Here is a 16,712-nt window from a genome sequence, read left to right as displayed (position 1 = left end):
GATCCCCTTTTAAAGTAATCAAGTGCTAAAAGCTAAAACGTTTGACGGCGGGACGCGACGTCGCCGCTCAAGGCGCCGATCCATCCCGCTTTGATCCGAGGCGTTGGCGGTCCCGAGGAGGCCCGCCAAGTTGTGGAGTCGTGAATGATGAAGATGATTATGTTTCGAGAGTTTCACGTGGCGGGCCTGAATTCCCGTTCCGGCCTCTAATGGCGCTCGTTTTCTGCCTTGTTCACTCCATTAGCAGCAAGCGGGGGACCCGAGTGGCGGGCCCCGTCACTAATTACGGCGTGAGGGATGATCGGCGAGGGCTCATTACCGGTGGCGCGGGCCGAAGCATACTGTCTCTTTCCCGGATAATGATGTTGGATCCGCGGCGAGGGGGAGGCCGGCGCTCGCCGCTCCATCAAACGTGCGAACGTCCCGGGGTTAACGCGGCTGTTGACTTCTCTGTCTGCTTCGTCTTCTGAAGACGAACCGCCGACCGCCTCATTACCGCCGAGTTCACGTGTCTGAGGTTCCCGTCCTCCGTTCAACAAGCCGCCGCGCCGCCGCTGCTGCCGCGGTTCCAACGTGTGCACCAAACACACCACAGTGAAGCTCCACAGAGCTCACGAGGCTTTACTGCCGCCAACAGGGAAGCAGCCATCTTTGTTTCTTCACCGTAATCTTCTGGAAGAGGATCGTGTGTAAACAGACATTTCAGTCTCTTTTAGGAGGTTTTAACTCTAAATTTAAAGTGTTTTTTTACCTCAAGTAGATTTGGAGTCATTTAATATCACATTTTTATGTCAATGTGGCTTTTTCTTTGAAATTCAAAGAAATTTCACAATTTTTTTTAAAAGTAATTTTTGGTCTTCGGACTCTTTGTCTTTAAATTCTGTTTTCTTTTCCCCCCAAAAATGCTAAAGTTTTGCATTTTCTTTTAATTTCGATTAGTTTCAAATAATTTGAAAAGGATTTTTTTAGCCATTTAAAGACTTTTTAAAGTTTCTTTCAAGATGTTTCACATGAGTTTCAGTCCCTTTGTGTTTTTTGAGCTGCTTCTCATTTTGAACTAATTCTAATTACTCTAAGTTCTATGATGCTTAATGTCCTTTCCTCTGTCTTTGTCTTTGTGTCATTTTAACTCCACGTTTCCTTTGTGTTTTTCAATCACTTCTATTTTTGATGTTACATCTCATCTTATTTGAAAATAAGCTGTTGGTTATTCGTTTTTCCTTTCAGGTTATTTTTTAATCACAAAGTTTGAGATCCTTTGATTCATTTCATATTTCATCACAACTGTGCAGGTGTATTTTATTTACACGTCCTCCTGTTGTTGTCCAACTCGGTGTCTTTAATCGGCTCTGAAACCAAAGGTGCCGTCTCCTCGGCTGCCCGTCTCACTCCACTCTCATTACAGCCTCTTACCTGACACAATGAAGCAGAACTAAGTGCTGCCTGATGCTCAGCCAGCGATCTGTCACGGCTCTTTCAGCCCGGCGAAGAGCTGAGAGAGACACACACGAGTGTGCAGCCGGAAACTCTCCTGATGAGGCGCCTCGCCGCTCTACAGTCGGACTGTTCGGGGCACAAAACGCTGCTTTAATTAGAGCTGATGATCAAATCCGGGGAGACTTTTTAATGAGCCCGCTGCTGCACTCCCACAGAGACCGTCTGAAGTGTGTCCTGCTGCACACCTTAACAAAGAGCCACACAGTGTGTGTGTGTGTGTGTGTGTGTGTGTGTGTGTGTGTGTGTGTGTGTGTGTGTGTGTGTGTGTGTGTGTGTGTGTGTGTGTGTGTGACCCCGAGAGCGCCGCACACCTGATGATACGAGCCGACGGAGGAGTGAAGACGCGCCAAAGCTGAAAACATGCCGCCGTGCGGCGTCCAGGCAAAACTGCTGCACTGCATTAATACCAGCAACAGTACATTTCACTTCCCAGCAGAAGGCCAGTGGACATCATGGACACGTGAGAGGAAAGTTAAAAAACAAGGGGGGAGGAGAAAGATAATGAAGACGATGGGGCCCAGGACAGAGCCCTGGGGGACACTGCTGGAGGAGTGAGACTGGTTGGTAAACATTTGTGTATTTGATCCCATTTCATTGGTTTAGTTAAGTATTGGGCGCTCAATCGTGTTTACATGAGATACTTTTTTGTTTACGTGATCAGAAACTCAAGAAACTTTAATAAGCTTAGTTCATCACATTTTGTACTTTTGCTCCACTTTGCATGCTTACTTCAGTTTTTGTTGTTTAATTACATTTCTTGTGTAAATGTTGGTCATTCGGTTCAGTTTCCAGTTAATCTGTGTATTTAGGTTTAGTACCTTGAATTAAATTCAGCTGAGTTTGTAAATTGGACTGAGATTTGATTGTTTACGTCTCTTCAATAGTTTTTAGTTTCATTTATTTGTTAAGTAAAGTTCTCTTTATGTATTTAATAAAGGTTTGCGGGTTTAATGAAGTTTTTTGTATTAAATCAGTTTGTGTTTTGTTTGTCAATAAACTTTCATGTATCAAGTATTCATCATTCTACTTGAATTTATTAGTTTTGTTCATTCAATAAAGTTTTGGGTATCAAACCAAGTTCTGAGAGTTTGGCAGGTGTCTGAGGTTGATAATTTGGTCTGATTTTGTTTTTGATAAAGTTTTCTGAGTTCAGGTCTCGTGTTGTTTATTCCTCGCCGTCTCAATAGTCACAGTTTCTGTTCTAATCAGCTTGATTATAGACCGGACAGAGAAATAACGAAGGAATACCTTGTAGAGCCGTACTTTGACGGAGGGCCTGTAACCCCTGAGCACAGTCTGCCAGGCTGATAAGAACAAGCTGATGGTCTCTCAGACAACAGAGCTCGTGCAGGTGATAAACACGTTAAAGGTGACCGACATTCCCCTGTGAGAAACGCAGAGCGAGGCTGCGGAGACAAGGCCCGCATTCATGAGAGCCCGGCTTTTTTTAGGCACCTTCGCCGTCCTTCACGCCGCGGAGGGGGAAATCACCAGAACTCGGCTCTAACCCAATTGTGGCCGCCGTCTCCTGCCTTCCTGTCTGTGTGATGGTACCGCCACACATTGGGGCCGGAGTAATGAAATCTGTCTGTTTGAGTCTGTGTGAACATGTCGCCTGATGCGATTAGTTTGTCTGATTCTCACCGTCTGCACGCTTCGTGTCTGATGTGCAGCAGCATGTGTTTATGGGCGGAGGTCGGAGGTCGAGCCGTGTGCCTTTACATGCCTAAAGAGGAGGGGAGGCCGACTTCTGCCTGTAATAACAGTGATTAGCGGCGGCAGCAACACCTGCGCACAGCTGCTGGGAAAGTTGACGTTCGGATTCGACGGCGGCGGAGTCACAACTCCAGTGACCCCGTTTCTCAGAGCAGCCCGAAGATCACAGAGCAGCGAAGGCAAGCCTCCAGCCGGGAGGAGGCGGGACCCAGAGACCCAGGGACACTCCCACACCCCGGGACACACCCCGGGACATACCCTGGGACACACCCAGGGACATACCCTGGGACACACCCACACCCAGGGACACACACCCACACCCTGGGACACCCCCCGGGACAAACCCCCGGGACACACCCACACCCAGGGACACCCCCCCGGACAAACCCCTGGACACCCCCCGGGACACACCCTGGGACACACCCACACCCAGGGACACACCCAGGGACACACCCCGGGACACACACCCACACCCCCGGACAAACCCCCGGGACACACCCACACCCAGGGACACCCCCCGGGACAAACCCCTGGGACACACCCACACCCCGGGACACACCCAGGGACACACCCCGGGATAAATTTTACCTTTTGTTTTTCAAATGACAAAATAACTTATATTATGATTGTTTGATGTTTCAAGTTTTCTTTCATTCATCATTTTACTGAATTTAAAATAAAAATGTAATACAATGTAATATCAGGCTTGTTTTTCAAATAACTTTATACAATATTTTTTTTCAATGTGAAATAAAATAGATTTTATTAGATATGTATTTGTATTTTTTTATTCAACATAAGATATCAGTTTACTTTAGATTATTATATAATGTAAGATTTTTTTGTTTCTTTTTTTGTTTCTTCCTTTGTTTGAATTAAATGTGTTATACATTTAAGTTTGTTACATCAAGTAATTTATATGTATTTGTGTATTCATTTCGACTTTTAGGTTTGATTGAAATTTAACAACTGTATTCAATAATTAGCCGTTATAAATAACTGTTATGTCTCTACCATTGTCAGACGCTTTCTTGTAAAGTTTTATAACCGGCTCATTTCTGGATTAAATATCTTTCTATAAACACGTCATATATTTGTTTTTCTTTTCCTGTCAGTAAAAGTACATATGAAGAATTCAGCTTTAGGTTGAATTCTTTGTTGCTTTTGTTGTTTATTCATATTTGAATGCAGATTAAAGTCTTTTTAATCTTTTTTTTTTGTGGTATTTAACCTCTTGCATATCATTAGATTGCAGATGTCTTCTCCTGACGGCACTTCCAGCTCCAACACTTTCAGGATCTCTGTGAGAACCACCGAGCGAGACAGAAAAAATGAGCCCTCCTCCATCACTCCGATCCCCACATGTGTATTTAAGCGGCTGCGACCCCCGCTCCGCTGCTCGGGGCTTCGTCTGGGTAATGTGTCTGAATTTTCCGGCTCACGGCGGCAGACGTTCTCCGAACTCCCGCCGAGGTTAGCGGACTGGAAAGACTGCAGCACCGGAGACCAGAGAGAAGATCCCAGGGCTCTACGGGGGGGGCCGACGGGGGGGCCTAAAGGGGGCGCTGTGGGTCAATCACTCTGCATCAGGACCGATTTTCTCACAATTACTCACTATTCACTGACATCTAATGTAGAAGGAATGAGGAGAAGTGGCATTTAAATGAATCTCTGGCTTGTATCTGAAGAACTACGTGATTCTCCGTGTTGTCGGGGTTTTATCGGACGAGTGATCGACACATTATGGTGCTTTTAATGAGTCTGGGAGTCTCCAACCAGCCAAGGAGGAAACATTAACTTGTAAACTGAAAATAAAAAGATTATGAGGGAGAGAGAGAGAGAGAGAGAGAGAGAGAGAGAGAGAGAGAGAGAGAGAGAGAGAGAGAGAGAGAGAGAGAGAGAGAGTTCCCTGTAAACCAGCATGCAGGATTCATTTCAGAGGTTTCTGTTTTACGTTATTTAAAAAATGTATCTGCATTTTATAAAAAAAGACTTGGTGACCGAATGAGAAGGTGGAAAGTTTAGTCCATTATTATCTATTCTTATTGATTTGATCTCTTGTATTGAACTTACTTTATAATGCGTTTTAAACATTTCTAATATCGACGTGTTTGATTCCCGTTGCTTCTTGTTCTTTCACCTCATTATTTCATGAGTTTAGTTTCCATCAACGTTGACGCAGGTATCGGTGAGCGGGTGTTCAGAAACATTCATTTAGAGCTTGTTAGAGGAAGGAAAAGATTGTAAACTATCGACCGACATGCAATCAGCTGAGCGTACATGAAGTATGCGTTAAGAAAAACCCTCCAACGGCCCGCTGCCGTTTGAATCGATCCGAATCGATCCGCCCGGGAGCCGGCAGTGGCGTTTTCTCCTCGCAAAAGATGTCAAATATTTGAGGGCTGAGGCGCGTAAAAGAGCCGAACCGAACCGGATGAAGCCGCCGACCGACTTGTGAGTGGCGCGTTTGAAGCTGAGATGAAGGTTTTCCTGGAGATCAGCGATCGATCCAGGAGATACGTCACAAACTCAATCGCCATCAGGTCGCCTCCCTCATCGGATCGGCCGCCGCTCGGATCAGGGGCGACCTCGGCGGCCGATCAATCCAGCCCCTTTCAGCTCTGATTATCAAAAATCCAATCGCTGCTCTAAATGCTCATTGATCTGCCGGCAAAACAGCAGAAGGTTTAATAGTAGGACGAGCTATTTTAGAAGGGAAAATCAGACATTTTGTTGCTGCTTATTTTTTTACGTGTGTAAACCTCAGATACCAGCTTATGAACATTTCATTTTTTTTTACTTACCCAACTTGTAACACCAATAATGTCGCAGCTTTTGAAGCGTCGGAGACCTAAACAAACAAAACACAACAACCATGTCAATTGTTTCCAAACAAACAATTTCATAAGCAAGGAAACAAAAAGTCATTCAAGAGGAAAAACCTCCTAAAAACTGTATATTGTTTACCAGTTAAGTTGAAATGCTTTAGAAGCTGCTAATTTCACCATTATTATCAAAATTGTTCCTAAATTTTGCGTTTTAAGCCATTTGAGTCAAAACTATTAAAACAAAACTTCTGGAAGGCTTGTTGCAGTGAAATTAAATGAAAATGTTCAAGTTGAATTTCTCATTTTTTGAAAAGTAAAGATTTAGTTTTAAGAATTGCCTCCGAAGCACAGATAACCGACGGTCATTGAATGCCTCCTTATTCTCCGCTAAATATGTTTAGAGCCACAAAAACTCGGCTCCTGAAATAAAAACAAAAAACGGATCAGTTTTGTTCCTAAAAGCAAACCGAGTCACATCGGTCTCTCTGACTTTCAATCCCGGATGTTTGGCTACGAAAGCTGCTGCGTGGGTTTGATTTTTGTGAAGCAGAAGGGAAGTAGAATGAGCGATGTAAACGTGTGCGTCATCTGCGTAGTGATGATATTATGACAGGACGAAGAATGAGGTTTGAAATCTTTCGTAAAATGAGAATGTTGCCGAGACGGAGGACAGAGGTGTCCACGTGGGGACGGAAGCGCGACGTCGGGCCTTCACAGTCTCGGGTTTGCACGATGAAGTTGACCTATAAATTCTTCTGAAAGTGACGCCGACACAGAGCGGGAGCGTCCAAACGTTTTTCCACGCCGCACCGTCTGGGTTTGTTTGAGGAAATCTCGCCTGGCATTTACCGCCTGATGAAAAGGTTGATATGGCTACGCTGCTCTGCTCTGACTGAATCGTGTCATGCGGCGGTGGCTGTGGCGGCGGCGGCGGCGTGGTCGCCCCGGGCGACGTCCCCTCCACCCGTCCCTGCATCTGCTCCCTCCTCTGCAGTGTAATTGCTTTTCCCGCCACGTCCCCTCTACTTTACAACATGTGGCGCTAATATCAGCAAACTCTCTCGGATTGTGCCATTTAGCTTCGGTTTTAAAGTGGCGGGGGAAGGACGGCGGCGTGAAGGGGGAGGAGGAGGAGAAGGGGGGAGGCTCCCTTCTTCCTCCTCCACATCAAACTGCTTTATTTCGGTAAACGTTCGGAGGCTATTCACGGGCCTTTTATTGCCGCCTGGCACAGCGACTGATGATGTGAGCAGGTAAGCAGCTCCTATTAGAGGGAGCTTCATTTACTGCTCCGCTCCTTCCTCACCCTCCTCCTCCTCTTCCCCCTCCCCCCCCCAGCCCCATAATGGATGGTCGTGGCGCTCGGCTTGCATGCAGGAAAGGTTTAATTAAATCATAGTCCAATCATAATCCATGTTGTTAATTAAACTGGATAATTTATAAGCACAAAAGAGGGTATTTATTAGCTGCTCTGCAGAGGTGGCAGCGTGGCGGGCGTGCACGAGAGAGCGTGCACGGGCGCTCACAGCCACGGGCGCCGCCGCGCACCCCCACCCACCTCCACCGCCTCACAACCTTTTACTATTGATGCCCCTGCATGATTGATAATGAGACAGAGGCCGCTGTACTATTTGTCTAATGGCCGTGCAATTAAATTCCCTTGTAAATGACCCATGCCTCATTTCATCCTAATCTATGGAATTTTGATTGAATTTGTCAGCCCTAATTGAAAAATACTGCTATTTAATGTCTGCATTGCAGTTGCAGATCGGGCCGCCTTTAATGAGATCGTGTCCCAGTGACCCTGAGGAGGAAGAGGAGGAGGAGGAGGAAGAGGAGGAGGTATCCATGCATGCCCTTGACTCAGCCCAGCAGGAGGAGGAGGAGGAGGCGGCTCCGCAGGGAGATCCACGCGGGGTCAAAGGTCACCGCCGTGCTCTCAGCCTGCAGTTGCCATCGACGAGGCTTCGCATTAATTGATGAGGAAGCCATTACGGGATTCATTACGGCGGCGCTTGATGCCGGTGCGCGAGCAAATATTGTGATTCAAAGCGTCGCCGGAGATGAATCGCCGGATAATCGCAGAGCGTCATCAACAACGCCAGTCGAGTCCGAGCCGCAGGTAACCGCCACAACGCCACAGCATTCACATCCTGATACACCGGCACCATGCAATTTCTCACTTTTCATCCTGAATCGAGTGAAAACTCAAGATTTTAAACAGATTTCAAGTCGATTTACAACAAATAAAAACACATTTTGTTCATCAGAAAACAGCAGTTCTGCTTATAAACGTCCAATTTCACACATTTGTGACTTTTAAAGTCGATTTATTTTATAATCTATGAAAATATAATGACTAAAACTCCTCTTTTCATCCATATATTGTGAATCTTAACTTTCATTAACTGTGATTTTATGTTTTCTTTGTTGAAATTAAAGCTCCGACACTGAATCTATGACTTTACTAACTGGTGGGATTTGAAGATTTAAAGCCTCAACATGTAGTTTTAACTGCAGATGTGACGAATCTCAGGTGGATTCTTTTCATTTTATTCATGAAAAACTACTAATAGAACTTAAACATCTGGTTTTCATGTATTTTTGACTCTACATGTTAAAATCTCTTGGCTAAAACTCTCTGAATGTGACTTTCACTTCTTCTGGTTTCACATTTTCTTTCAAAAAACAGAAAATATGAAGTTGAATTAACAGAGATTAGGTTTTTTTTTTTATATATTTTGCTCTCTGAGGAATAAACGAAGTTCCTACAACGATTACTGACAATTAAACTACTGAACGATCTTCAGTAGAAGGTTTGGAATCATTCTAGGTTTTATCACCTGAAGTGAGAATTTGCTTTGAAATGAACAAAATATAATTATCAAAACATAATTTGTATAATAAAACTCTTGAAACGTTCAAATCCAACATATTTCATATTTCTATTATCTATAAATCTATTAAAATGATTTAAAAATCAAACTGGACTTTTAATAAGGGTAAAAACATCAAACTATGGTTTTTGTTTTTGTAACTCATTTATAGGATTGTTCACACTGGATTTATTATTTCTGGGGTATTTTGAATTGGTTTTATTCAGTTCGGATATTAAATTGATCCCTGTTTGGCTTTGAGATGATTAATTATGCAACTTCATGTAGGCATCAGGTACGGGGACGCAGCACTGCCACCACTGGGTCAAACTGGGAATTACAACAACGTGAGAGATGGGAGCAATAAATGGAAACATCTCCAAAGTTTCAGCGCAAAGAAAACCAAGCTCCAGAAAAAAATGCTCATATTTGATGCTTTTTGAAATGGACGTGTCACTTTTGGCCACATGTTGGACTCATAATCTGATGAGGATTGAAGATCTAATCTGAGTTCAGGGTTCAAACAGGATGAATTCTAGTTGTTCCACTTAATTGATGTAATCCAGTGAATGAAGTGATTCTGTCTCCTGCACTCAGGTCGGAAGCTGCTGCGGGTCAGACTCGGATTATTCACTGAATTTGCGCATCAGATTATTTACACCGATCCGTTTCCACGCTCCTCAGCGGCCCGTGGATCCACTTTGCCTGGCTGGCGTATGTCCGGGAGACCGAGGGCGAGCGCCCCGCGTCACCTCCGTGGGCCAATCGGAGAGCAGAGCGCACGGAGGGGGGCGGGGCCGGGGCGCAGGAGGAAGCGCAATTAAACAGGGGGGAGCGCAATTCAAATCCCAAACACATCTGGACGCGCGCAAGGCGGGCAGCAGACACACACTCACACACACACGTCTCTCTCCCTCACACAGACACCTGGCAGGCAGCGGGTGAGGTGAAGGAGAAGTGTCCAGCCGCTCGGACTCCGTATCCGGATCCAGCTGAGGAGGCGCACGAGACGCGGTTCGGGGCTCCAAAGTGCGCACGGTGCGTCAGCGGAGCGGCGCGCGGCGCAGCGGCTTCTCCTCTTCTTTTCCCGGGAACTTAAAGACATTTCCTGGACATTTCCGCTTCTCGTCGCCCTCATGGATTGGTTTTGTCCTCTCGGATTATCGCTCCTGTGAAGTCCGGGGGGGCCGGTTCTCTCTCCTTCCGCAGCCGCCCGCAGCGCTCCTTCTCCCGGCTGCTCGGAGCTCCGGCGGTCGGTCATATGAGCGCAGCGTTCAGCCCGTCCTTCATGGTGATGCAGCGGCCACTCGGAAGCACCACCGCCTTCAGCATCGACTCTCTGATCGGGGGGCCACCGCAGCCCAGCCCGGGACACTTCGTCTACACCGGGTACCCGATGTTCATGCCGTACAGGTCGGTGGTGCTCCAGCCGCCCCCCCCTCCGCCCCCCGCCCTGCAGCAGGCTCTCCCGGCCGGACATCACCCGCACCCGCAGCTGTCCAGCCTGCAGGGCGGCTTCTGCTCCAGCCTCGCGCAGGGCCTGACGCAGGGCCTGACGCAGGGCATGGCGCTCACCTCCACGCTCATGGCGTCACTGCCCGGCGGCTTCTCCCCGTCGCAGCAGCACCAGGACGCGGCCAGAAAGTTCGGCTCTCAGACGCTGCACAGCATCTTCGACAAAACTCAGGAGCAGCGGCTGGAGGCGGAGGACGGGAAGAGTTTCCTGCCCGGGAAGGAGGCGCTGCCGGGGGCGTTCCACGACACGGACACCGTGCAAACATCCACAGGTAGGGGCGAGAGAACAGCTGATGTTTACCCGGAGGAACGAGTCGCTTCGCGGGGACAGAGAGGAGGGGAGGACCGGAGCAGCTGGAGCGAAAAACTCTCGATAAAGTTACATCATTTAAGTTTTGTAAAATTGATTCAAATTAGCTTTTGTATTTCCTTTGATACTTTGTGATAAATATTTAATAAACTTTAATGAGCTGAAAACAAAACCACCACAACTTGATATTTAAATCTTTTTGCCTCATTTTCTAGTTTTATCGAAATAACCATTATTGACTTTTGCTTAAATAATGTTGTAAAACATTTATTTAATATTTGCGCTCCAAAACCAACAAATCGGAACATTAAAATATTATTTCCGAAAGTGTGTTTAAACGTTTATGTCGGAGTTTTGTTGGAGGCTTTAGAATAAATGACAGTCATGAATTATTCCACAAATGTTCCGCCGGAGGCCCGAAGCTCATTTCAATAATCTGCAAATCAGCATTTACCCAGACTGTTGCTTCAGATTAAAAAGATTCAACCTGCAGGACGAATTTAATCCTAATTTATTAATTTGTCGCAGCGCGCGATGAATCATCGGAGAGTTTCATGTTTCCTGGAATGAAAAAAAAAAAAAAACCCTTGTTGAGGGATTTGATGGTTTTATCGGTTGATGATAGAAAACAGACATTTGTTCCCTCTTGAGTCCATTATTTGTGATTGCATGAGACATGATTGAGTCTCGAGCAGCTCCGGGTTCACGCTCGCTGAAGGCCGCGCGCGGAGAGACGCTCTGTGCGTAATTACGCGTGAAAAAAAGGAGAAAAAATCCCCGCGGAGCGTGTTTTTCTGCGGTGATCTAAACACTCATCTGATGATGGATATTGACACGGGGCACCCCCCCCCCCCCCCCCCCCCACACACACACACACACACACCCCACGCCCCAACCCCTCACCCGCTTTAATTCACTCACACAGATGTCGCTCTCAGCCGACAATCTTTCTCAAATTTAGTTTTTATAGGAATCTAAATAATTTCATATTTTAAGCTTGCTTGAAAAATAATTCTAACTAATTATACAAGTTATAAATTGAATGCAGCGAATGATCCTGATGCGTCACGATACAAATATTTCTAAAATGTGTTTATCTGAATTATTGTATATTAAAACGGTTAATTCGGTAGATCTGTGTTTTAAATGAACGTGTTTGCTCCTGCAGGCAGATCCCTCAGTAAAGAAGACTCCAAGGAGGAAGACTGCGGGAGGAAGGACGAGAGTTTCTCGATGGACAGTGACTTGGACTACAGCTCGGACGACAACCTCACCTCCATGTGCCACAAAGAGGACGCGGACGGCGGCGGAGGCCTGGACGACGGCGCGCACATGCACGGCTCCGGGGGAGGCGGCGGAGGCGGGGGCTCCGGCGGTGCGGGGGGCGGTGGCGGAGGCGGCGGGAAGAACCGGCGGCGGCGGACGGCCTTCACGAGCGAGCAGCTGCTGGAGCTCGAGAAGGAGTTCCACTGCAAGAAGTACCTGTCGCTCACCGAGCGCTCGCAGATCGCGCATGCGCTGAAGCTGAGCGAGGTGCAGGTGAAGATCTGGTTCCAGAACCGGCGCGCCAAGTGGAAACGCGTCAAGGCCGGGAACGTCAACAACAAGTCCGGGGAGCCGTCCCGGAACCCCAAGATCGTGGTGCCCATCCCGGTGCACGTGAGCCGCTTCGCAATAAGGAGTCAGCACCAGCAGATGGAACAGAACCGGCCGTGAGGAGGGACTGGACCCGAACCGAACCCAGAGCGCGGAGAGAAATCCAGAAAAACTAAATAATCCAAACATGTTATCATTTTCAATCAGCTGTCAAACATTTGACTTCCCAGGCGCTTTTCAACAAACAGGCCTCCGACTGAAAACCAGACGAAATTACACTGAAATGACCAAAATCATCTGAATTAAATGATCAAATATGTCAGTTTCAACCAAAAAAAAGAGAAATTAATAAACAGAATCAGTTTGTTCTGAGCGTTTTATCGAATTAATTATAATTTTAATTCAACTTCTCGAATAAGATATTAAATAAATGGGTTTTCTGCAAACAAATAAGTTGATTTACATGAAATAAAGTACAATCAAAAGAAAATTTACGCCAAATTGTTTTTCAGAGGCCGCAAATTCTAATTCATTTCATTTCTTAACAATTTGATGTAAAAGAATGAAAGAAAAAAAACACATTCAAACTAAATCTTTTTTTTTTTTTACATCATGCTTTTTGTTTTTCTTATTTCATATTTTACCAATTTGTTTCGAAAATGTTCCCAAAAGGAGCATCTGGGTGACCCGTTTCAGCTGCAGGACGAAGCAGCAAAACGTTGCGTAAAGACGCAGAGCAGTGAGGAAGACGAGGAGGATGAAGAGACACATTGACGTGTTGTTCCATCAACAGGTCAACCCCCCCCCCCTCCCCCGCCGCCCCTGCTCCTCCTCCCCCCCTCGTGTATATAACGTTCCGGGACCAAACAGTTGTTGGTTTTGTTCGGGAGCTTCTTCCTGTGTGTGCTACTGAAGACTGTGTCTCCGGATCATCGCTTCTCTTCTTTTTCTTTCTTTTGTTTTTGGACGAAATGACGCTGCTAACTTATTTATATAAAACTGTGCAAAGGTAACTAACATTCCCTGACTTCTGGAGGTGGAAAAAAAAAAAAGAAGAACCTAAAAGTGTGAATTAAAAGATGAAACAGATGTTAACAGCTGCATTGTCTCGCTTCATGATCTGGATTTTTATTTATTTGTGCATCAACAACGAGCATATAAAATATACAAATATATTACAACTACATGGATTTTCTATTTTTACTTTCATGGATTATAATTACTTCTTTCATTTCTTTTAATTGAAATCAAATCATTCAATTCAATCACACAAATATACTTTTATAAATGAGATTTAATTCTAAGGGAAATGAAAATATTTATTTAAAATTAGAAATAGTTTTTTTATATTTTGCAAATTGACATTAAAGCCCATTTGAAAGTCTTTTGTAGCATTTTACATACACAACATTAACACTTTCGTTTTTAGGTTAAAACATTTAATTTAAGCTTCAATTGAACTAATATTGTTGTTTCAAAATGAGTTCACACACTTTTAAAATCAACTTTGTTTAGTAAATAAATATAATCTTAAGAGATATACTAAAATCGACGAGCTGCAACACATCCAAACATTATTATTATTATTATTATACAAGCGCAATGTTTTCCATTCAGCCAATTACCTGCACACAGTGACGTCATCAATTAGTCTCACCCGGATGAAGAACATTTCTTTACAAAACTACCAAAACACGCCCAAAATAACTTTACCTGAGCACAGGAGAAACAAGAAAGGTCGCTCCACGTGTCGCAGGTTCCCACCACATCCACGTGCCACACACCTGCAGCAGCTTCCGGTCTGATCAGCTCACCGGAAGTTAAAACCCCCAAAAAAACAAACACCCGTTGGCGTGAAGAAATCCGTGGTTTTCCTTCCGTTTCCGCTCGTGAAAGTCTCACGAGTCCCGACTTGAAAATCAACACTTTGAAGGAGAGTTTTTAGATCGAATCACGCTCTTTACGTCACCTGCTGCGGAACCGCTGCGTCGTGACGTCAGACGCTCTGATGACTAAAATCTAATTAAATGTCTGTTTTTAAAAGATAGAAAGACACAAATCTACTGTGATTAATTAATCTGAACTTCACAAGATATTGAAATATTGATTTTAAAAATAAATGTTTAAATATTACACTTTAAAGAACCTAAACGTGTTCATTAACAAAGATTTCTGTTTGTTTATTTCAGTCAACAGAGTATCAGCATTAATATTAAATTTGGAGTATTTCCAGGAACACACTGATGATGCTGCACGTTAGAATAATTTTCAGATTTAATGTGACATCAAGTGTCAATAAAAACACACTTGAGTCTCATCTGAGGGGACAAAATGTCCCAGTGTGAGGCTCTAATTACTTTTTTTTTTTTTTGCAAACTGTAATCAGGCCGGGCATCTCAGCGGCTGATAGATGAGACCTGAGGGAATCAGCCAGGCCGAGGCTCCCCTCCTCCTCCACCTCCTCCTCCTCTTCCTCCCCTTCCTCGTCTCTCACCTCCACAGCTTCAGCTCAACTGATTTGCTAATTCCAAACTAAGATTTCCTAATTCTTAAAATTAAAGCCGGACCATGCAGACGTGAGGTTATATTAAGAAGTATTATTCTCGTCTTTATTGAAAAGAGACACATTACAGTAGAAGACTCTGTATTAGGTAGAATTTTCAACAACGGTACTGTACAGAAAACAAAAATTCAGTAACAACAATGACAATAATAATAATAATAATAATTAGAATAACAGTGACATTAAGAACAATAATGTGTCTGAATGATAAATCTGAACAATAATAAAACGTGAAAATGTCGCAGAAAAATATACAATACAAAACGTAGGTTTGAGGGGGCGGAGTCTTCTTTGCTAGGTCGTGTTCATAAATAATGTGGTGACAGACTTTCGGGAGATTTGGAGGGAAACGGAGACACGAGGGAGAAGATTATATAAAGACTGCAAGACAGGGGGCGGAGCTTTGCTGCAAGACACGCCCATTTCACAGCACGACACGCCCCCTCACGCAGGCGGGCGTGTCCTCTAACGAAGTGGGCGTGTCTTCAGCTAAATACATCTGACATGAGGTAAAACGACCCCACACAGAGTCGTTTTTATTCTTCGTTTCGTTAAAGTCTATATACAGCATCACGCTAACACAGTTTCCTCGCCATTTATCTACAAAGCAAGCGTCTTCAGTCGCGCTATCCGAGCTAACAGTGCTAACAAAACCTCGCTGCTATTCGTCAACGCAACCGGAACTGATGGCAAGTCGGAGCTTCACAGGATCGAGACGTAATTTAAGTGAATTTCTGTGTGAAAGTAAAACGTTGAGAGTAAACATGACAATGGTAGCTTAAGGTAACAAAAACTCAGCAGTTTTTGTTTGACTCAAGGTTTGTGTTTATGAATACAAAACGATAAATCACAAGTCACTTCTGAGAGAATATGAAGTAAAATCAAATATGTCAAAACCTTCGACTGCGGGGTTCGGTAGCTAAATGCTAGCTGCTATTTCATGTCACGCTCCTGTTCAATAAATTAGATTTTTTTTAAATATTTGCTAAAACTTCGGAAGGATAAAAGCAGTGAATGTTACTATCAATTACACCTGCTCCCACCAGAAATAGACGACTCAGCCATTTCTGTAATTACGAACTTGTTCTATTCATTCGAAGGCGACGCTCGCTAATGGAAAAAAAAACATTTTTCTAGCGGTAAGCTAGCCGATTTTAATTACAGTCCATCAGATGTTGAGATTTTCTAATATGAGAAGTTTTACTAGCTACACATATTCATAATTTACTGACAAGCTGCTGAACCTCCCGCGTTAACAACGCTAGTTTGTTGAGGCTAGCTGCCGTTAGCATCGAGGACGGATGACTCAGCAATAAAACATTTTCAGTTTTTCTCCTTTAACTTTGGATTTTAAGTTTTTTTTAAAGTGTAAACAATTGACAGAATTGGACAGAAATTCAGCTTGGATGCAATTCTGTTGCGTTGCTTGAATTTGAGATGCAAGCTAACGCTATTCGCTGCATTTATCTTTATAACAACTTTTCTTTACCTGTGGGTCGTGTTGTAATTATTTTTATGAATTTAAATGAATTCCTGATCGTTTAAATGTTAAAATCAAAGCGCAAGAGACGGAACTGAGAGCTATGAGTAAATGTCAGTTCATTTAAAAAAAATAAAATAAAAAAAAAGCAATGGGAATGAGTTTTGTAGTGAAGATGGAGGGGAAAAAATTACATTTAGTGCATTTCTGTCATAAATAAAAGGTCATCTTTGTCTCACCCCGCTGTCCTGGGCGAGTCAAATATAAAAACTATCAAAATCACTAACAATATAAACTACAGTCAAACCAGTTGGTTCATTATTCACAAAAG

The 16,712-nt window shown here is 44.2% G+C and overlaps 1 protein-coding gene across 1 annotated transcript; it reads left to right on the top strand.

Moving 5' to 3' along the window:
- Positions 1-10,178: 10,178 nt before the first annotated feature.
- gbx2 (gastrulation brain homeobox 2) lies at positions 10,179-12,458 on the top strand (the record flags this gene model as incomplete). Its single annotated transcript, XM_080493332.1, has 2 exons — positions 10,179-10,704; positions 11,911-12,458. The coding sequence occupies 2 exons, from the start codon at positions 10,179-10,181 to the stop codon at positions 12,456-12,458; spliced, it is 1,074 nt and encodes a 357-aa protein (XP_080349458.1).
- Between the last annotated feature and the right edge of the window lie 4,254 nt (positions 12,459-16,712).

Source organism: Lipophrys pholis (assembly GCF_963383615.2).
Source record: "Lipophrys pholis genome assembly, chromosome: 23".
Classification (NCBI taxonomy): domain Eukaryota; kingdom Metazoa; phylum Chordata; class Actinopteri; order Blenniiformes; family Blenniidae; genus Lipophrys; species Lipophrys pholis.
This window is presented reverse-complemented; position numbering and strand designations above follow the sequence as displayed.